We start from the raw sequence: 23,234 nt of genomic DNA, 5'->3' as shown, positions 1-23,234 counted from the left end.
TTACGGCCACAGCTGTGCTAAGGCCACTTCTATCTGCACCATCTTTTCCTAAACATCACACAATCAAATCCTGCCAGACATTTCTTCCAAAGGCACTGATCTCACCAGAGTCTTGTCATCACAGTCTCTACTGGTCTATAGGTGTTTAGGTGACTGTGGAGGAGGAGACACTGAGGAGGCTTTGAGGTTTCCAGAGCTCTCTCTGCCTCCTGTCTGGGGATGTGAAAGCTCTCAGTTACTGCCCCAATGCCATGCCTGCTGCCATACTCCTTGACATGATGGTCACAGACCCTTCAGAACACTCTAGGGATGTGAACCCCAAATTAAATGCTCTCTTTTGTAAGTTGCCTTGGTCAGCTTTTATTTTTGCCACAGCAATGTAACGATAACTAAGACAGTGCCTTCTTTTTGTAATTCAATACATAGATTGCTAATAATTTACAAAGACACCGAAAACCACCTGTTTTATTTTCAAATCTTTACTTACACAGACTTGGCAGCACATTTCTCCTTAGCTTTCATTTAATTTACAAAGACACCGAAAACCACCTGTTTTATTTTCAAATCTTTACTTACACAGACTTGGCAGCACATTTCTCCTTAGCTTTCATTGTAAGATAATTTCTCAAAGCTTAAAATTGGGTATTTTAATATGTCACAAGTAAACATGGAAAGATGAGTATATATTTTGGGGAAAATCTTCCATTATTGTACAGACACTGATATTTACAATATTCTTAATGTTGATATATACAATATAGCATAACATCTAAATGTACAAAAGTTTTAAATCATTTCATTGTTGTAGAACGCTGTTAAATGCTTAGTGCTGAAAAACTCTCAAAAACTGCCAATATTGTGGGAAAACAGCAACAAGTTCATAAACTGTCATGCAGTATCTTACACAAGACACAACTGTGCAAGTCAACTCCAATCTACACACATAAAGGCAAATGACTCAGCTGCATAAACCATGCTAAAATCTAACTACAATTTCAGAGTTCATATGCTAAAGCAGACCGTTTTTTTTGTCATGTTTTGTTTTAAAGATAGGCTCTTACTATGTAGTCCTACTCCTGGAATTCATCATGTAGACCAGCCTGACCTCAAACTCAAGAGGTCCACCTGTCTCTACTTCTGAGTTCTGGGATTAAAGGTGTGTGCCGCCACACAGGGCTCAATTTTATAATATGTGAAACAGGAATATGAATGGTGAGAACATTTACTGAATTCCTAGAAAGCTACTAGGAAACCTCAGAGAAAAGAAACCAGGCATTTTCCCTGGGACTCACGAGTATATGACAGAAACACCGAAGGAGGAAAATAAAAGCCACCCAGGTGCTGTGGGTTAATTTCACCTTTATAATTTAGTTTTATTTAGAATCCTTTAAGTTCCTCTTGGATATTTTTATTTTCTTGTGATTTAGTGGGGGCAATAAGGGAATGAGGTAGTTTAGAAGAAATACCAGAAAGTGAAATTCCCGTAAATGAAAGCACACATAAATCCTTTCAGGAAAGGTCAAGAAATAATAACCTAAGTACAATACATTATTCTCCTAACAGTGATTTTTTGGGGGGCATATTAAAGATATATATTAAGTTGTAAGAGCGTTATTAAAGAATAGGAAAGTGGAGATGCAGATCAAATTTCTTTATTAAATTTGTTAATGCTGATAGAATATGTTTATCAAAATGTGTGCTTTTCTTTGTGCTTCTGTGAAGGTATTCTGCCTTCATGCCACGTGACACTTGGTGGTAGAGGTGAGAAGAAAAAAGACAAACCGGGTGGCCAGCTCTCCTACTGACAAGAAATCCACATGGGATGCCTGCTGATGACGGGCAAGCGTGCTATACAAGCAGGAGGGCAATTAGGTGGCTTCTGCTGGCACAGAACGGGGCAGCACTCCTGGGCATACTGGTTCTGTCGGCTTTTCCATTGCACTCAAACCCAGAGAGACATATGGGGAAAGGTTACCTAAAAAGCAGGACAGCTCAGGCTGGCATTCTGAGGCTGCCATCTTCTTTGTCCTGAGAACTGAAGAGGCAGAAGGAGCTTGCAGTCTGCCCATCACAGCCCTCACCTAACCCCGTCTGGGAGCAGGAGCACTCTGTGGAGAAACTGCGGGGAAATCTGAGTGGGTCTGTCTATCACTTTCAGTACGTGATACAACGACCTTACACCTAGGAGCTGCGAGGACGGATGGATAAAAGGGCTTGAGAAAGAAAGGAGCCTCACCCTGTGAAGTGTGGCACAAGCTGTAAAGTAGAAACCAGGATAAAAATGTCTACCTATCTGTGTCCGCACCCCAGCCCCGGTCTCTGTCTCTCTCCCAGGACCGAATGGTAGTGAGCAATGCCCTGAGTTCTAGCTAGGATGGGCAAGAACAAAGCGTTCCTGGGCAGAGTGACAAAGATAACCTGGAGGTGGTGGGAAGGGACAGGGAACATTAGCTGCATTTTCCCGAGGCCTCTGAATACAGACAGGGCAAGCTGTCCATTAGGCAGAGTGTCTCAGACTCCCAGGGCATGCAACCAAAATTTTACTTAATTTTTTAGTAAAAATAATATAAATTTTAGATAAAGGACTATTTTAATTCAAAATATGAATACCGTCATTGTATACAAACACAATTATAAAATATAAATTTAAATTTCATACAGAAGGAGTCCAAGTGGGCAAAAGTACTTGGGGCCTGAAAAGCTCGTGAGCTGTGAGCACAGGGTCAAACCAGCTACAGCAATGCGAGCTCCAGGCCATTTTACAGCACTGGAGAAGAATGCCAAGGTTAACTGAGGGCATGATTTGCTTTCTTGAGCTATTTTTGAAGAACACCAGTCTAACAGAGGAGAAGTACTATTATTAATTTTCCTTACCCAAGGCAGAACAAGACACAAATTTTAAGCTCATTATTTAACAGCTATGTCCTTCAGAGAGACAGAACTTGGGATGAAGGTCTCAGGTGTCTCTGGTCCTCCACTTCTGCACACACTGTTGGGATGGGCTTTTCTCTCTAGGAGCCTGCTTCATCAACTTCTGTGTTGCATGCCTCCTTGGGTCCAAACTCATCTGTGCTTCTTTAAGGCCTTGGAGGCCAAGGTTGGCAAGGCCAGCATGGGGGCCATCTGCAGTTGTCAAAGCATGTAGATACTACTGTAAGAGAGAGGAAAGCAGCATGGAGAACAGACAGGACACAACAGGAGACAAATGATAAGTCTGAATGTTCTCAATTCAAGCTGCTAAAGACTGGTAAAGAAAGCCAGGTGGTGGAAGTACATATCTTTAATCCCAGCACTAGGGAGCTAGAGGCAGGCAGGTATCTGTGAGTTCAAAGCTAGCCTTGTCTACAGAGCTAGTTCCAGGGCAGCCAAAGAAACCCTGTCTGGAAAAACAACCCAAACAAACAACCCCCCAAAACAATACAAAACAAAAAAACTCACAAAACCAACCAACCAAAAACCCTCAGTAAAGAAAGTAATTCCTGTGTATTTCTGATAGTGTATCTGAGATATCTGCACCCTGTATATACTCTTCTGCATTTGAAAATATTTTGTAAGATAAATTATAAATGTATTCTATAGTCAGAAAAGAAGACCCTCAATAGCTGCTTAAAACTTGTGTTCTCAAGGCCCTCCACTCTGACTACTGCCATCTTTGAAGCACTTAAAACACAGCTCAGGTCAGTGAAGATGATTAGCATGTGGAAAAACTCAGATTTGACAAAGAACTCTTAACAACTCAGCAGCATTCCAGGGAAACATCAATGCAGCAAGTTAATCAACACGGCTCCTGGGTCTGCTGCACCAGCCTCTGGAGAGACAGGTGAGGAGGAGAAGGGCACAAGAGAGTGAACTGCTACTGGCTTTTGTGGCCTCTATTTGAAGAGACACCACGTTATAAAATTCAGCTCTCTGAATTTCAACTGAGACTCCTGGATTTAGAGATGTGACAGAATTAAGGTCTTATACCAAAGCTGGCATAAATTAGGTTGGGAGCGCAATTCCTAATTTTGTGCTTTGGAGTTCTTATACTTCCAGACTTCAAGGGGAAGTATGTTTCACTGTTCATATTAAATGTACTCAGGGGAATGGAAAAACTACTAGTTTCCTTTAAAAATATATACATTCATTTGGGAACTGTACAATCTTAAAATGAAGTTACAAAAGAAGCAACCTAAAAAAAAAAAAATCAGCAAATAAAATCAGAGCTGGAATAACACTGGGAGGTTAGATGTTATAGCCTCAGCTGTCCATAGGAACCTTGGACTAGAGAAAATAAACTCCATTTCTTTAAATTATATAGCCCAAATCCGATTCAGGCCACCCAAGACTGTGAGGCTACTCCATCCAGTGCTGCCTTGTTCTTTGGCTACACCTGCAGTAACAAATTCAGTTTCAAGTTAACAAAACTGTCACTAGTAAGAGGAACTGGACAATGGGTAAACACCAGTTTTCCAGCTAACACAATATTCCCTAATTGGTCCTTGTAGTGATATTTTGTTTGTATTTTAACAAATAAAGCTTGGGGGGCTGGAGAGATGGCTCAGAGGTTAAGAGCATTGCCTGCTCTTCCAAATGTCGTGAGTTCAATTCCTGGCAACCACATGGTGGCTCACAACCATCTGTAAAGAGGTCTGGTGCCCTCTTCTGGCCTGCAGACATACTCACAGACAGAATATTGTATACATAATAAATAAATATTTTTTAAAAAAAACAAATAAAGCTTGCCTGAAGATCAGAGTGCAGAGCTAAACCACGAGTGGTGGCAACACCTTTAATCCCAGGACTCGGAGACAGAAGAGGAAGAATCTCTTCAAGGCCATCCTGGGCTACACTAGACTGATCCAGTCTCAAAGTGAAACTGAGTCAGGTAGTGGTGGCCCACACCTTTAACGCCAGGACTAGGGAGGTGGAGATCAGAAGTGATATGGCTGGGCAGAGAAAGGAATATAAGGCAGGAGGAGACAAGAGCTCAGCACAGTCTGAGGATGCAGTCGGAGGACACAGCATATGATGACCACTATATGAGAATAAGCCCATATCTCTTCCTTTTCACATTATTTATAATAGGAAAGTTTAGAATTTTATAGATTAAAAGAAAAAATATTTAAGTTATATTGCTTTAAAATCTCAATTATTTATAGTAGCATGCTAAGATTAGAGCACAATGTCTTACTTTTAAAATATTACAAGAACAACTCCGTTGTACTGTTCTCTTCAGCCAGTCCATTTTCTTCCTTGCTTTTGTAATTGGAAAGGAACAAATTTTCTATTTGGGTCAAGAATTCCTCAGCGATGAAGCAATTGGCTACTTTGCTTAATGTTTTCCTTAGACACTCCAAAAGCTAGTTGAAAATAAAAAGTTTTGCGTTTAAATACTTCAGTAGTAAGAGGGCTTGCATAATTATCACAATTTCTTTTCAAACCCCAGTAATACTCAAATAAGAAACACCGTTCTCAACAATCTCAGCCTGGACTACTGGAATTGCTGCTGAAGGTTGAGCTTAGCTTCCTCATAACTCCACAGGAAATCAACACATGCAAGCAGCGCTCCCAGCTCTGGCCAAATCTGTGATCTTTGCCCATTGTAACCATACGCTTACATCCGCAGAGCTGCCTCTAAAGACTGAAGAGCAAACAACAGGAACAATGAAGCACACAGAACTGTGGGTCCACGTATGAAGTCTGGAGACCAGAAACAAGGCTCAAAACTGAGCTCCAGCACCATCACCAGACAAATGAACAACAGAGACAGAGACGGGAACAACAAAGAACTAAGTACATAGTTTTAGGCCAGTTTTCCTGGAGATGCACACATTGGTTTTTCAATTGTACGTAGACAAATGTAGCAAAAAGAACTTAGTATGCTTATTCTTTCTGAATATTCCCAAATGACTAAAAAAAAGTGTTGACAGTCTATTCATCTTAACCAGAAGTGTGTGTGGGGGGGCGGGGGGGGGGGGCGCGTGCGGTTCTAAATCCTTATTTCCCAAGTACTAAGTTAGAGCAAATGACCACTTAAACTTAAATTAGATTTATACTATATATTTTTTTTTAAATGCCAACTATTATGGTCAAAAGGGAAACATGCTACTTATGAATTTTAAAGAAAAGATCAAAGGTTCTTCATTGTACACAATTGTAACCTGCTAAGAAATATATCAGTCAACATTGACAAATGCACTCTAAAAGAGTATTATTTCTATGTATACCTTTAGCCAATAGAATACATTAATTTTACAAAGTATATTAATAAAGGAAAACAGAATGTATTCACAGAACAGTGGGAAAAACAAGAACAGCAGCTTTGGAATCTGAATAATGAAGTCTGTAGGTGGAGACTGCTCATTCATTTACCAGCCACCCAGACACAAATAACAACACAGAAACTATATTAATCACAACATTGTTTGGCCAGTAGCTTATGTACATTTCTAGCTAACTCTTACACTATAGATTAACCCATTTCTATTATTTTGTGTATCACATGAGGTTGTGGCCTACCGGTAAGGTTCTGGCTGGCTCTGCTCGCGTCTTTCTCCTTGTACTTTCTCTGTCTCTGTTCAGATTGCCCACCCGGCTTTACTAAGCCACTGGCTGAAACAGCTTCTTCAATAACTAATGGTAATAAAATATATTCATAGCACACAGAGGGGAAATCCCACATCAGAAGCCAATTAAAAATGAAGGCAGCTTACTTTCTGCAAACAAGTAAGGTCAGAATCCCGGCGAAAGACTCTATCCATGGGGACACTGCTGGAAGAAGGAATTTGAAGAGAAACTGGTGACAAAGACACTGCTTGCTGGGATGCCAGACATCAGGGTTCTCTATTTGATCTAGGCTTTCTTTCTCCGATTCAATTTAATGAGAAAGACTGCAAATGTGGGGTCATAACACACCATAACACATACCTATGGGAAAGCCTGTATTTCTCAATTATCCATCTTGTCTTTTCAAACACTAATTCCCACTGAGGTTCGTCTAACATCTGCTGGACTTCAAATTTGTAGGGTAAACCTAGAGGAGGGCAAAGAAGCACACTGTCATCAACTCCAATCTCCTTTTCTGACAGTTCCATCAAAAGCACTGTGAAAGACAGGATGGCATCTCACTCATCACCCAGGCCAAGAGGCCTTTTCATCAGAAAAGGGCAGTATCAGTAACAAACTGGGACTGTTCTCGGCAAAGCAGGCATAGTACCTTCTGAGGTACAAGCCATCACGCCCGTGGGGACGCTGCCCGTGGGGACGCTGCCCGTGGGGACGCTGCCCGTGGGGCAGCATTCCTAAGAAAAGCTGACAGAAGCACCAGGCATTCCGACTGTGCAGTTCTTCCCAGTGGCTGACTCCTGCCTCTCCTAGCTTCTTCACAAACAGAGCTGTCCATATTTTACTAAGTACTCGAGGGTATTGTTCACAGCTCTCTGGAGTTCAGACTGTTCTCTGGTAACTTAGTCGTCTCAGCTCCATCACTTCCACTCAAGGTTGCCAGTTGTGTTTCTCTCCTCCTGGTCACTAACGTACAGCAACCTGGGCTTAACTGATTTGTTCCCATCTTCTAGCAACCATTTTCCTTCACAGCCTAAATTACATCCTAAGTAAAATACTACTGTTTTGTATATTTTGCCTACTATTTTGGTTGATTCAAAAAAGTCCTTATTTCTTCATTTTAGCCAGAAACAGAATTACATAAATTTTAAATTATTAAATTCTAATGAATAAAATGTGAATAGTCACATGTCCTCAGTAGCAACTAACTGTATTAGATATGATTGTAATACAGGCTCATAACCTGAACCTAGAAGGCTGAGATCTGACTTAAAGTGAAGAAAAGTTTATTGTAATGCTTTCTGTTGTAACTTTTATAAATTATAGTTAAGCTGAGGAATCATGTGCTTTATGTACTATACTCAGTAGAACATTCTGAACTACTCCTGGTATAACTCACTCAAAAAAAAATTCGCAGTGCTGATTAAGTGGTAATAAGGATATAAAAATAATAAACAAATAGCATTAAAAGCCAAAGTGGTCATTAAGGCAGAAAAGTACTGCTGACTTATTAAAAAATACATCAATAGTCAACAGTGCTGAGATTTTTACAGAGCATCAAAGATGATTAAGAATAAAGAGAAATTAATTATTAGCAAACATTCACTTAGAATCCACTTTATGCCAGGCCCCACACTGGAAGCTGGATAGAAAAGTGAGTACAATACACTCTGTAGTGTCAAAGGAAAGGGAACGGTGCAAATGTAGTTCATACAGAACCACACGCCCAGAGAAATCTGAGCCTCCACCCACCTCCTTACAAAGTTCCCTCCCTGCCTTAGTCTGTAGACAGAGCTGCCCACAACAGTCACCAGGAGACACACATCCCAGAGAAACTAAGCTGGGTAGTTGGCTACGTCAAACTAGTTCTTTCTTGAGACAGATGAGACTTGGGAGATCTGAAGTCAGTTTGTCTTTGGGAATCCTAATATCCCAGGAGGTAATAGAAGGATGGGTTATGGTTTTGTTTATTTGCATGCCACAGCAGAGAAAGCAAGAATGGATTTATGAAAATATTTTTATGAGAAAAGAACTGTGTTTTACATTCTACAATATCTCCAGTGCCCAATATATACACACTTCCTATACACACAGTGTTTACAGTGCTTAGTATGTACACTGTGCAACACAATGTCTCCAGTGTTCACAATCCACTGCCTGCTCTAATGTTTCTCCATTTTCTTCCTTTTATCTAAGGACATGGTAACACTAGAATAAAAGGGAAGAGGGTACTTTAACTAGGTGATATGCAATGAGTCCTTGGCTGATACACACACTTTCTCATCAAATAGTTTTACACAGTTATAAGTTCTTTGAGGACAGGGACAGTAAGAAGTTATTACTGTTGAAACTTACGATAGGCACCATCAGGGCTAACTTCTTCACTTATAACCAAGCAGGTAATCTGGGAGTATGGTAAAGAGTTACTTCGATTATATGGACTAACAATCATCCCAATGAACTTTGCTCCTCCTCTGGAGAAGTAACTCTGCAATGAAAAGTATAATTAATTTCAATTATCATGGCTCTAACTGATAGTTAACTGGAGGAAAGAAAACAAACAAACAAACAAAAAAGGGCCCTATCTAAATAGCAGCAACTGATTGAAATGTCTTGTGTACTCATTTCAGGCCCAAACTGTTCACCTTCATCAGAGACACTCCTTAAAAATACAAACAGCATGGCTGGGAGCTGGCTTAGGATACAAGAGTAGTTGTGTAAGCAGGAGAACCAGGTTTCACCTATTCAGAATCCGCATAATAAGCCTGTCGTAACCAGTTATAGGCACCTGTAACTTGTAGCCTTAGTACTGGGGAAGGGGAAGGGAAGACGGCAGGACTGCTGGGTACCAGCTTAGCTACAGGGTCAGTGAGAAATCCCATCTCATGGGAATAAAATGGAAAGTGACAGAACAGGACCAAATGTTCTCTCCTGGTTCATGTGCAAACACAGAGGAGTGTGCGCCTCACCTCACAAACATACATACAAAATTGAGAACAAAAAGACAACAGAAGTGCCGCATATAGGTGTGGTGGTACACATCTATCTCAGTACTTAGGAGGCTGAGACAGGAGAATGCAGAATTACCACGAGTTCTAGGCCAGTCTAGGCCCACAGAATAACCTTTGTCAAACAAAACAAAACATATACCACAAATGTCTTTACATACTATGATGTCAAAAAATTTGACTGTAATTCTTATTAACATGGCAATAATTTACGAATAGCTATCTACATAGAAAATACACAGTAGGTGGGGCAGTACTGGTGCACGCCTTTAATCCCAGCACTTGGGAGGCAGAGGCAGGTGGATCTCTGAGTTTGAAGCCAGCCTGATCTACAAGATTAAGTTCCAGGACAGACCCCAAAGCTACAGAAAAACCCTGTCTTGAAAAATAAAAAGAAAAGAAAAAAAAAAAGGAAATACACATTAAACCTAACAGTGAGTAAAAATATAACTTGTTTTTTACGAAGAGATATCTCAATGTTTCCAATTACTACAGTTATAACAAGTCTAGTCCTAATTCTTCCTGACAGTTTTTTAAGGGCTCTAGCTTGTCCATTCACACACACACACACACACACACACACACACACACACCTGCCTACACTCAATTGTTGACTTTCTCAATGCTTACTTATTTAATACGAAAAGAAGCACGTTATTTCAAAACTGAAGATGTAAAGAATGTTAGTGTAAGCTAAAATTAACGTGTTTATTTCACAAAAATCAATAGGAGGATGTATAATAATTTACAAAATGTAGGTACATAGCACTATAAACACACCTGGTATTTAGCTTGTGTGTCAATATCTCGTAAAGATGGATTCGGATCAAAGGCAGGATGAGAATGGTACCACCCAATAACACTGTAGCCTCTCAGAGCCAAGGTTTCTGAAGCCTGTGTTTGTGATACAGGATCCATCTCGCATTGTAGTCCTGTGCTCAAACTGTTACACGGTTCTGCTGCACAGACCTGTAAAGGATTGTTCTTACATTATAGTGAAATCCCACCAATTCGATTACTTGCCAAATAAACCCCAAAAGTGAGACTGTAGTCTACAAACTCAGGTAGCATTTTCTAATCTAAAAGGCATGATAATGGTTAGTTTTCTAGGTTGCACCATAACACCCACCCAAAGGCATTTTCAAAAATTCCTATTAGATATGAAAATAATTTCAGCAGAATGAAGTACGCCAGCATTTACCCACAAGCACTAGAATACATTACTGCCCTTAAAAGTTGTAGCTTTTCACTGGGGAAGGTAGTGGGTAGCCAAGGCTGGCAAAATCCTCTTCCTCTTGATAGGAAACAGATGTTCAGTAAATGGAATGCTAAGTCACTTCTGAATACTTAGCTTTCTATACTTGCATACTCTCATATGTCCTGATAAAAACCAATTATACTTTCTGAATTCTATAAAATATTTGGTATGGCAGCAAGAACTGTGTGAAACATTAAGACTTACTTCAAGGGTCTTCTCAGCCTCTGAGTATCTTCCTCCTAACAGCCCAATCACCTCCGCCATAGACACGTGAGCATGCTACGGGAAACAGGACAGACTCAGACCTTATTCACACAGGCAGCCAATGAAGAATCCTAGGACAGCTGCACAGCAGCAGCTGCGCTGCTCTGAACAGAGACAGCAAGGAGCTGACAGCGGGGCTTGAAGCAGGGGACTCAGGTGTCAGTCCCTTCCGGCTGCCATCAAGCTTTGAAGCACAGAGGAAGGTGGAAGATACCATTTGCTTTCAAAGGACAGAGTGAGTCCCTCCAGAACCTCCTGTAGTCAATGACCTCAAACACACACAACTGCTAGAGGGTCTGCAGTAAAGGGCACACAAGGAGTGGATGTCAGTCATCTACCAGGCAGCAGACACAGGATATTAGAACACGGGCGACAATCTGCAAAACTCACGGCAATTTATTTTTTCTAAAATATGGAAACGTGCAATTGTCTGCCTTTCCTTCAAAAGAAAAGAAAGTAGATTTCTTATAAAGAAAATAGTTAAAATCTGAAATATAAGTCTTCCACTTTCTCTTAGACCTATAAAAAACGAATAATGGAAATTCAAGAACAGAAACCAGAATAACTAAGTGAAGTACAATAGGTTATCCTTACCAAATCCATTATTAATAGTGCTTCTGAAGCTACTTTCACCTGAAATGGCTCCTGGAATATATAAAAAAAAGAAAAGGAGAACCTAAAAACATAAAATACAACAACAAAAACCAAACAAAAAAAACCCCAAAAAAGCACAAAAGCATAAAAACAAAAACATTTTGTTCTCACAGTTGGCATACCCACCTTTTCTCCTTACCCACCAAGTTTTCATCATTAATCAAAGTTCAGTACAAATGAGACTTAAAAACAACTAAGCTTCAAAGTCCTAGCAGCAAACTGCTCTTCCCTCCCACCTTCTGCCCGGCTGGGTCACCGATCCTTACTGTACCCTGCCTGCTGTGTCCAATTCACCCACACACTTGCCTCACACAAACGGCAAAGACTAAGTATTTCCTGTCCCATGGGGACATTATTTGTGATTACTCATTGATATCAATACCTGCTTTTCTTCACTGAAAAAGTTACAAGGTATCAGTTGGAAGGGATCAAGTGAGCTGAAAAAGAAAAAAAGATTAATCACTAATTTGAAAAACTAGTAATAATATAAACTCAAATCTCTGCCTGTATGAACAAATATTAGAGCAGGAGAACCCTTCTAAGGAGGAGCCACATGTCCTTTTAGGTCTGACAGAAAGCAGGAACTCTGGGACAAAGCAACTTCAGCAACTGAAGGAACTGGTTAGCAGATGCAGCTTTTCAACTGAAGGAGATAGTGTAAGTTCAGGTACACAGCTATTTCCCCAACAGGAGTTCAGGAAGTTCAAGTAGCAAGTTTCTCAAAACAGCTTGTCAGGCTGTTGTGATATATGCCTTAAACCCCACTGCTCAGGAGGCAGGGCCAGCCTGGTCTCCAGAGGGAGCTCTAGGCCAACCAGGAATGCATACTGAAACTGTCTCAAAGGAAACACATGCACACCAAAACTTGTCAGTATCGTAACAGATCCACTATAGCGGGGACTCAATAAATACTTTCTAAACGAAGGGTAACAAGCAAGTCTATTACACAAACCAAAGCAAACAGAAAGCCCTATGACATTATTTCAGAACGTAAAGAGATGGAGAGGGGAATCTAAGCAAGGCCAAATACAAAAGCATGTGCAAACCAGAAAAAAGACTTTGACCACTAAAATTAAGTTTCAAAGAAGATAGCAGAACAATTTTTAAAATTTACTATTGTTTTTAGATTTATAAAAATTTACTTTATGTGTGTAAGTGTTTTGCCTAAATGTAGATATGTATGTGTAACTGGTACCCACAAAGGTCCAGAGGATGTCAGATCCCTTGGAACTAGTTATGGATGGTTGTGAGCCTCCATATGGGTGCCAGGAACTGAACCTAGGTCCTCTGCAAGAGTAGTGAGTGCTCCTAATCACTGAACTGTATCTCCAGGTATCAGAACAATGTTTATAGACAGAAAAGCAACTGGCAATGTTTCTAGGAGGACAACTTGCAAAGAGCAGCATGCTGAATTCCCATCTGACAAAGAATCTGTGAGGAAGGGTGTTTTATTTTTAATTAGGCTTCTGTCCCAGGGCCCAAAATGTAGGAATTTTAAAAACTGAATAAAAAGATCTTTAAATGAACTGAATGAAAAGTAAGATGGGTGAGATGCTTGTAATCTTAGCACCTGGGCAGTAGAAGCGGGAGGATCAGTGGTTTAAGGTCATTCTCAGCTATACCTCAAGTTTGGGACCACTTTGGGACAGACTGTGTCAAAACAACAAAACAAAATGACCCCCCCCCAAAAAAACCCCAAAACTAACCGTTTATGCACTGGAGAAATGGCTTGAGGGTAAGAGTATAATAATAATGCAGACTGAGACAGACTGGAAATGTTGGAGAGAGAATACACTTAAGGATGTCTGTGGACTTAACCTATACAGACAGGAGCAGGTTGGTATTTCTTGAAGGGCTGCTGAGGATGGCTACAGACGCTTCACGGACAAAACACAAACAGTTCATACTGGAAAGAGGAGCATCAGATACTGAATACCTGTAACGTTCTAGATGAGCAAAGAGGTAATTACTATCAATGGATTCATGAAAAATATGTCACAGTAAGTGTACATACAGTATTGGCAGGAATGATTTGTTGTAAACTAGACACTACCATTTTCAAATCTGCGTTTTAAGCAAGATATCTATGATCTGTGTGTGAATAAGATAAAGGCATATGGGTTAGCTGTGCTAAAGTACATTAGATGGCTGAATAACTATTTCCGCAGCTTATTCCAGTAGACCTTTTTATCAGGTGATCGATAATAGAAAAAGCAACAACTTTGTTGAAATGCAGACGAATCAATGCAAAAAAAGTACAAAGATTGAGAAAAGTTACGTGTGGATTTAAAAGGTTCCTGGCAAGACAGAACAGTTAAAAAATAACAATAAAGCTAAATTTCACAGAGATTCAGAAAATAAAATGTATGAATACTGGAAGGAGTCTAGGCTTATTAATGTTTTTTTTTTCTTTTTTTAAAAAAAATACTTAGCCTATCTGTCAACAGGGTACGGTTCAATTTCCATTTTGCAGAAGTAACTGACAATGTGCTGAGTTACACTACCAGGTCTAAGGATTCCTGGGCTTAAATCAGTTTTCACACTAGGTAGCATGACCAAATACAACATGGCCACTTCTTTGTCACTCAGTTTTTCTAAGGTAAAATGGACATGATACTCACACTGCAAAGGGTTATCAAGGAACTGAGTGGGCTCACATAAAGTACTTAAGACACAGCAAGCAACACCAGCCACTTTAATTATTTTGTAAGCGAGGAACCAGGCCCTGCCAAGGAAATACAACTGCTACAGCATAGAGTACTACTACTTGTGTTTTGATAAGTAAAGCTTGCCTAAAGATCAGAGGGCAAAGCAGGCATCCTAGTCAGCCATACAGGCCAGGGAGTGATGGCACACACCTTTAATTCCAGGACTCGGGAGACAGAGGCAGATGATTCTGTTAGTTCAAGGCTACCCTGGGCTACAAAAGAGTGAATCAGTCTATAAGAGAAACAGCCCACACACAGGTGATCCCAGCAGCTGGGATCACACGCCTTTAATCCCAGCACTAGGGGGTTTGAGACAGGAGCAATATGGCTTGGTGGAGAGACAGTAACTCAGTTGAGTGTGCAGTCTTCAGGATTCATGAGGATAGCATCTCATTGATCTGAGGTCTGTGCTTTTCAGATCTTCAGAAAATTTAAACCCAAATAGCTGTCTCTGAGTTTTTATTATTTGTGCTATAACAGCATTTCTTAATATCTTGCTTTGAAAAGTGAAAGACCAAAGCAAGATGCATAGAAAATAAAGGAATTCAATGTACTCAGACAATTCTACAAATTAAAATTTACTCTTTTTTTTTTTTTTGAGACAAGGTTTCTGTGTATCTTTGGCTGTTCTGGAACTCGCTTTGTAGACCAGGCTGGCCTCAAACTCAAAGAAATTCACCTGCCTCTGCCTCCCAGGTGCTGGGATTAAAGGCGTGCGTCATCATGCCTGATCACCTCCATGTACATCGTATACAAAGCATCTACAGAAACTACTGGTTATTTGTTCACGTATTTGTGTGTTAAGAAAATACATTATATAACACTGTACCTTTTTGGTAGTTTTGAAACTTTTGAAGATTTAACAGGTTTGCACTTTTCCTCTTCTCTTCTTTTTGCCAACTCTTCCGCAGACAGATGCTAAAACAAAACAGCCAATCAAAGAGTTCATCAGCTTCTCATGTAGAAGAAATCAAACAGTTAAGGACATGTGAGAGCAAGACCGACCAAGTCAGTATGCACTGCTTCCTTACTACTAATAAATACTGGGCCATAACTTTTTAAATTATGCCAAAATATATAGCCTTATCAAAATGAAATTGTGTTTCTTCTCCTGACTTGCCCATTTCAATCAAGGGTATCAGTCCTTGAGTTCCAAAAACCTCCAAATCTTTATTTCTCTTTTCTAGTTTCCAGGGCTCAGGTGGCTAATTTTTCTTTTACAACTTAAGACAGCACCTTGTAATGATCAAGAGTGCAGATTTCAATGGCTGAGGGTGGTAAAGTAGTAATTTGTCTAACACACATGAGGCCCTGGTCTCATCTCTGGCACAGTGGGAGTGAGATGCCCCAACATCATAAAATTCTGGAGCGGAAGTGTATGGTTCTGTTCATTATCAGCCGAGAGGCCACTGCTGAGCTCTTCTTTAGAAAACAAATAATAGCAGCAGCAATCACTGTCACAGTGTGCTGTGAAGTTGAACACGCTAATGTTCTTGACCTAGTCATTTCTACGACCACCCCTACACTCTAATTTAACAGACTATGCACCTTTCCCAGAACAATAACATTTTCCTGTATCTGTACCTTTGCTTGTGCAACTCCCTCAGCCTAGAATGCTTCCATCTACATTTTGAGATGATTCTTCTCCTGATCGTTTGGTTCAAACTCTTTCCTCATCACACTCTTTGGGAGTACCTCATATCCTTAGACCAACCTTATGGAAGGAACCATGGATTACTTATCAATATGCCAACAAGAGGACTCGGTGTAAGGTTAGGGACAGGAAAGTGGGGGAAGGAGCATGAGAAAGGTAACATTTATTGAGTACCTACAAACAGGCTTACTGAATGACTAACACTAGGACCTTAATATACTTCATCTCATTTCTTTTAAATCCTTTCAGGATGAAGGGCCCAGATCCTCACCCAGCCCCCGCCTTTGGCAGTCACAACAGACTGCAGAAAAGACCAGCAAGATGTAGGCCCCTGACTCAGCAGAATGTGCTGAGCCCCTGATCTTGCCCTAATTAATTATGGGGAAGAAGCTGCCAGAAGTTTTCCTTATGGTAAGGAACCAATCAGAAGTTAGCTGGTGGCTCTGGCTATGCTCTGATAATGATAGAATGCAGGAACCACCCCAGGTACAGCAATCTTTCTGCAGCTGCAGCTAACCAATCAACTTAGGACACCTTCCCTGAGCCTGAAGGTGTGCCAATCCTGAAAAGATTCCCCAGATCCCCCCCCCCCATACAACCACTTAAATTACCCCCCAAAAATGCCCTGCCCCACTGTGGCTCCAGGTCTCTCCTACTCCACCCGCTGTGTCAGACAGACAGAGGACCCAAGTTAACTTGTAATTTAAAAGACTCTGCTTTTGCATCAGACCTGGTCTCTTGGTGGTTTTTGGTGGTTCAGACTCTGGGCACAAGAAGAGAGGTATCATTCACATTTCATAAATTAAAATTTGAGATTTAGTGCAGTTAAGTAGTTACTTGAGACAACAAAGCTAATAAAAATATATTTATGCCTTCTTTCCACTCTATTACACTAATTATCTACAATTAATTCTATATGTAAACACATGTGTGCATGTATGCATATTTGTTGCCTATGTTTCCTTTCAGGGTCCCAATTTCTATAGAAATAACACTTCAATGTTTATAATTAAGTATGCCTAAAGTTTAGAACACTATTTTAATTGGTTTCACAAACATTATTCAAAGGAACATCAGTTAATAAAATGAACAGAGCACACCAACTCCTTAGTCTGGCACTTATTCTTGACTTAGAGATTAAGAATCAAAAGTCTGAGCACACGTCAGACTCCTGGTTAACTGTTCTACAGATGCCTCTGAGCGCACGTCAGACTCCTGGTTAACTGTACTACAGATGCCTCTGAGCGCACGTCAGACTCCTGGTTAACTGTACTACAGATGCCTCTGAGCGCACGTCAGACTCCTGGTTAACTGTACTACAGATGCCTCTGATTTGGAAACTTTTCCATAAACTGACAAGGGAACAGGACACAGACTTCAACAATGAAATTAGTATAATATACGGGATTAAAATAATGAGACAAACAAGTTTTCAAGAACAAGCCACAAATAAGGTCAATATTACCTCAAATGTTTGCCCTTCTAAGTCTTTTGCATCACACCAATTTCCCCATGGGTCTCGGACCCTACGTCTTCTTGTACGCTATATTAAGAAAAAAATAAAGGCAAAATGTAACAAAACTCACAAACTCCTCAGCACACAAACACACAAAACTTAAATAATAACTATCTAAATCTCCATTACCTGACTATTTTGATGTCTGATCATCAACTCACTAAACTGTATTTTGCTGATCACAGCTAAGTCAGTTCTCTGCTTAGAAATACTCAACCAACTCATGGGCACTAGCAGCAGCTAGCAGGGTAGGAGCTAAGTGGGGGCATCGAGGTACCACTTTGAACACATGGTACTGATGACTCTCTGCATTTTACTTGATTTCTTCTTTATCTTCCTTTCTTTTACCACTTAGGAGCTAAAATACCAGGAAAAAATACTGTGAAGACTAGAAAGAAGCACCAAGAAAACAGATTTGCTTCTAATTATCTGTGGTAGAAAGGAACAACAGCAAAAGATATAGTGAAAACAGAAGCAAAATGATTACCCCAGATTTAGAAAGGCCATTGCCAAGTTAATTCAAACAGTGAAACACTACAAAACGTGTGGCACCTGAGACTCAACTAGTTTTGCAAACCTCGCATCTGAGGTCTTTAAAATGGACCAGCTGCCAGAGGTGTGTAACTTGCACGATCTCCAAAGAGTCACTTGAAAACAACCTTTCTGAAGACAGCAAATTCAGATAGAAATGGTTCACAGCCAAAATAGTCCGAGCCTCATTTTACCTGTCACCACTGCAGTGTGAATGAGAACTTACTACATTTTTCCTTAGAGGATACTTACTGGATAACTGTTGTTTTGGAAAAGGGTCTCACTGTGGAGATCAGGCTGGTCTTGAACTCCCTGAGATCTGCCTGTCTCTACCTTCTCAGTGCTGAGGTTAAATGCATGTGCCACCACACTCAGCTGGTGTGTGTGTAGCTGTGTTTGTTTTTATGTTTTCTTAATGTTTATGTGTGTTTTGCCTTAATGTATGTCTGTGTACTACATGCATGTCAGATGCCCAGGAGGCCAGTACAGGGTGTCAGTTCCTCTGGAACTGGAGTTACAAATGCTTGTGGTCTGCATGATGTGCGTGCTGAGAGCTGAACGTGGGTCCTCTGCAAGAGCAACAAATACTCTTTAACTGCTGGGCCATCTCTCTAGCACCTAACGTGTTAGGTTTATAAATCAAAACAAACAGCCCAAGGCCACTTTAGTAGAAGATGTTTCTAGACTCTGGCAGTGGACTTGAAGGGTTTTTCAGTTTGGTTGATTTTGTCAATAGAAGCCAGAAAACTAACTAGCTAAGGTGAAACACAAGAGAAAACATGTTCTTCCACTCAGAGTCTGTCTGTTTAGTAAAGCAGCTGCTTACCATAGACTGCAGGCGCCGGGCGAGCTGGTAGGCCGCTTCTGCATCTGTCCTGTCACTCACTCGTACTCTATCGACCGGTTGTGGCCTGTTATATATTGCCTGCTCTGTTGGGATTCAGGAAAGACAGAACAATCTATTACTCTGTGAAATCGGTTAAACAAGAAGATATACTATACTGACTACAGCTGAGCTCCATGGTTCTGATCCCACAACCATACATTTCATGTGCCTCTTAGTTCTCAAAGGAATAATACTGCTAATGCTGCTCAGTAAAAGCCATTATAAAGAATAAGTAACTCGTATAACTTCTGGTTAAATGAGTACTGAGCCCACTTTGCTGACCGCGGCAGTTTAGTACAGAAAACATGTCATCTCAGTGACTGCGGCTACAATAGCTTAGCTTCTCAAATAGCTGGCATCTACACAGAGCTTGGGGCACCAATGCCACAATGTGGAAGAGTAACCCTAAGGCAGACTGTCCATTCTCAATACAAAAGTGAAATCACCTGTCAGAGGCTTTCTGCCGCGCTCTCTAGCTCACCTCCAAAACAGGGGTGGTAAGGCCCTGGCTGCTCATCACCATTAGCTTTCTTCAGAGCTCTGTCGTCTGAAGTCAGTGACCGGGAAGAATTCATTCTGACATATGCATACGCATCAACTTTGAATCAGAAAAATCAAGAGTGAAAGACTTCCGCTAATAAAAAAAACTGTATGCATATGTACACGTGTGTGCATGTCTGAGTCATAAGACAACTTGTAGGAGTTGGGTCTCTCCTAGCAAGCAGATCCCAGTGATCAAACTCAAGTCTCAGGCTTAGGGGCAAATGCCACTGAGGCACCTCACCAGCCTTGTTAAAATACTTTTGTGCTTTTATTATAACTAAATATATAGGTTCATAAGTTACTGCCTTTATTTAATCACTGCTAGAAAGCATCTCTAGCGGGAAGATGGTACAGGGTGAGTAACACTTCATATTTCAGATTTTGCTGGATCTTAGAATATGTGCAGAAAAAATGCCCCAACATCTAAACCTTTTCAACAGCCATGCTGCTCTCAGCCTGTATCTTTTTAAAGTAAGTAGACTATCCTTAGATTTCTCATAAATTATTCACTTTTACTTGACAAAGAACTCTTTGTTAAATTCTTTCTATTATGTAGATAAAATATTTCTTTAAAATTGTATTTTCAAAGGGAAGCAGTTTAATTAGCAGAAATCTGTTTAACATCAAGTCTTAATGATACACTTATTTCATAATGTTACAGTCTTTCTCTGAATTCCAAATACTTAAATCTACTTGAATTTGAACCATCATAAAAATGAATGGGTGCTATAAGGATAAAAATGCCAAGTAAAAGATGTTGTTGGGTTTTTATTTTTACCACATCCAAAATTGATTGCTCCTATCAACTCGAGGTATGTATGAATCCGTCCAATACAATTAACATCCCCACAGTTCTTCAGGCCAGGACGTACTGAGGTCTTATTTAAGTATTTCGGTTTGCATATTTCCCTAATTAAGAGATGGAAGTACAATTATTTTGGATGAACAGAAACATTTAAAAAGGGATTTCTGGGGAAAACTTTTAATATATGAAATAGCTTAAATTTTTACCTTCACTTAATGCCTATTTGTGTACAAATAAATACCCAAGTGTCCTTTTTTTCACAAGTTAAATATCTTTAAATGAAGCAACAACTTACAAGTACCTGTAAGTGTGACTGTGTTACAAATATTCTTCCCCCAGTATTAAGTCCCATAGATCCCAGGTATTCCCCCCAACCTTGAAATTAGCAGCTTATTTTGTACAGAACCAGATTCACATCTACATCTGTGAATAAAAGAGCACTTTGGGAATTAAGATTTAGTACTGAGACAGTCCTCCTCATCTTCCTGTTTTATGGTAATAGTCTCATGCTGCTAAGCAACTGTTCTAACACTGAGTTTTACTTTCCGTCCCAAGGCTTTCCCAGCTTTGCCAATGCTGTTAATTACTAAGTCTCTCAAAAAGCTTTAAATATTTAAATATTGTATATTCACTTTTAATTGTAAGCACGTAGTCGCAAAGGAAAACAGATGTAAGTACTCTAGGGATTTCCAAAGGGATTAAACACTCCTAATGAAATTAAAGATTCATATAATAATCAAATATTTGCTTAATGTACTATGTTAGAAAGCATAATATAAAATTTAACAGGAACAGACAACTTTACAATAGTAGAAATCAATTACTGATTATGCCAAATGCTGCATTGTTAGGTACACATGCTCAACCTTCATAATTCTAAAAGAAAGGTTTTACCAGTCCTATCTTAGAAGGGAGCAAACAAGCTGGCCAGAATAACCACAACACCTACTTACTTGAGGAAGTGATAAGATCAAGATGCAGACAGTGACCCAGGTGCTAAGTGACAGCACAGATACTACTTGGTCACATTTCATTCTATAAGTACTTATATCCCATGTCCCAGACACCTCTCTAAGAACAAGGGTTTGAAGTGAATAATACAAAGTTCCTACTTTCAAAGATCTTAAATTTCAATAATGACTATCAATACATAAAGGAATAATATATACTACATTACTAGATAACAGCGCTACAAAGAAAAAGAAGCCTAAGTGGGTGGCTGGATACAGGGCAACAAGCAGGCAGACTACGTTAGCAAGGGTGAGTAGGGAAGGACTCCCAAACAGACAAAATTTAAGTCTACATATCTGTGAAGTACATAGAATATGAAAATAATTGTGACAGAGAATATTGTAACGTCTACAGAAAAGCTGAAATTCCAGTGTTCAATGAAAGAAAAGCAAACTACATGAATATGACATGAAAATAGGGAAGAATGCAGCTAATCAAAAATGACAGGAGCCTGAAAACTGGCTTAGTCTACACCTGTCTTCTCTAACCAAAAGGCTCTGCAAGAAACTCAACAGCCTTGCCCATGGCTTAGACAGTAAATGTTTCTGTTCACCAAAGTCATTCAATCTTCTTCCCGTAACACTTGAAATACCTAAGATATTCTAAGCACTGCCTTAAGCACTGGGGACTCAATGAATAAAACAGACAAAACTGTCTTCACGCTGCTGTATTCCTGAGGGATCAGGGTAGAAGCCAACTGACAAAACTGTGGCCTTCTCAGGGGCAGTATGTGCAAGACGAAAATAAATACAGGCTGTCAGAACAGGGAGAGCACGACCAGAAACCTCCCCTTCCCTGAGCAGACCTAACGAGTCAAAGGGCAGCACTGTACGCTCTGAAGGAAAGGAAGATTCAGCTGGAGTTACGGCTTTTAAACACTGGATCAACCCCTAGTGCGACCTGGAACCACGTTCTCATCATCTGTGATCCTCATTCTTTCACCTGTAGAGACTGCCAAGCAAACTGAAGACAATTGAAATACAAAGCATGGCACGTGGTAGAACAACGGTGTTAACAGCTGGTAACACCTTAATAAAAACCTACCCTAAATAAAACCAATCGCATCTGCTCTCATGGAAAAGAAAGGATGAGTAGGTCTCTTGATTTTCAGACTTTCCCTTTCCCTTGTTTAAGTATTACCTGTGTTCTGTTTTCTACTTTAGGCTTTTCTCTTTAAAAATATTTCTTTTGCTTTTACACTTTTCTATAAGATCATTTAAACAGTGATATCAAATAGGCTTTGTGTACTAATAGGAAACTATTGTCATATAATCTACACTACCTCTGTAACTTACTCTACTAACTTAACGTCCAAAACTCCATGTGACAAATAAAATTTGTTTAAAATAACATTAAGTATGTACAAGTCATGACATTTCTGAGGTAGAAACTATTTTGAGGGCCTTCAATTTTGGCAATCCATCCTTTAATTTCCAAAACCCAAACCAGGTATGAATAGAGATGTAATTGAATTAGCATTTAAAAACCGTCAGCTAGGCAATGTGGAGTAACAAAGTAACAGAACGAGTGAGCTGGACGGATACCTTTCCTGAGTCAGTGGCTGGCTGAAAGATCAAAGGCAGGTACCCTAAACCTCTGAGAACTGTGCTAATCTGTTTCAAACAGAGAAGATCCCACTGCCTACTTCACAGGCCTGTTGTGAAGACTCACATGAGAAGATACATTGCAGCTTTCTGTAAACCACAAAGCACTACATAAACGGCAAGTGTTTCTCTTAAGGACTCCTTACTCTCATGACATCCTTAGCCAGAAGATGGTTCTTTAGCATGTTCATCAGTGCAAAAGCACTTTGTTTATAATATAGCTCTCTTTAAAAGCCATGTAAATTA

The 23,234-nt window shown here is 40.0% G+C and overlaps 1 protein-coding gene across 6 annotated transcripts in view; it reads right to left on the bottom strand.

Moving 5' to 3' along the window:
* Positions 1 to 368: 368 nt before the first annotated feature.
* Mysm1 (Myb like, SWIRM and MPN domains 1) overlaps positions 369 to 23,234 on the bottom strand; it is a 38,383-nt gene continuing 15,517 nt past the window's right edge. For 2 of the 6 annotated variants that reach the window (XM_041652242.1, XM_041652246.1), the window contains 14 exons: positions 20,347 to 20,477; positions 19,507 to 19,623; positions 18,966 to 19,069; positions 17,558 to 17,635; positions 15,268 to 15,356; positions 12,113 to 12,167; positions 11,671 to 11,721; positions 11,017 to 11,091; positions 10,335 to 10,523; positions 8,902 to 9,034; positions 6,910 to 7,015; positions 6,696 to 6,753; positions 5,174 to 5,342; positions 369 to 3,151 (listed from right to left, as the gene is read on the bottom strand). In XM_041652242.1, the coding sequence (XP_041508176.1) occupies positions 5,184 to 5,342; positions 6,696 to 6,753; positions 6,910 to 7,015; positions 8,902 to 9,034; positions 10,335 to 10,523; positions 11,017 to 11,091; positions 11,671 to 11,721; positions 12,113 to 12,167; positions 15,268 to 15,356; positions 17,558 to 17,635; positions 18,966 to 19,069; positions 19,507 to 19,623; positions 20,347 to 20,477 (1,345 nt within the window). In that variant the 3' untranslated portion in view covers positions 369 to 3,151; positions 5,174 to 5,183. The remainder of the gene's footprint in view (positions 3,152 to 5,173; positions 5,343 to 6,695; positions 6,754 to 6,909; positions 7,016 to 8,901; positions 9,035 to 10,334; positions 10,524 to 11,016; positions 11,092 to 11,670; positions 11,722 to 12,112; positions 12,168 to 15,267; positions 15,357 to 17,557; positions 17,636 to 18,965; positions 19,070 to 19,506; positions 19,624 to 20,346; positions 20,478 to 23,234) is intronic. The other 4 variants (XM_041652243.1, XM_041652244.1, XM_041652245.1 and 1 more) reach the window with 4 other exon arrangements.

Source organism: Microtus oregoni, unplaced genomic scaffold (assembly GCF_018167655.1).
Source record: "Microtus oregoni isolate MIOR12 unplaced genomic scaffold, Mior012 000005F_ref0000423, whole genome shotgun sequence".
Classification (NCBI taxonomy): Eukaryota; Metazoa; Chordata; class Mammalia; order Rodentia; family Cricetidae; genus Microtus; species Microtus oregoni.
The sequence above is the reverse complement of the archived record's forward strand: the minus strand, read 5'-3'. Positions and strand labels throughout refer to the sequence as shown.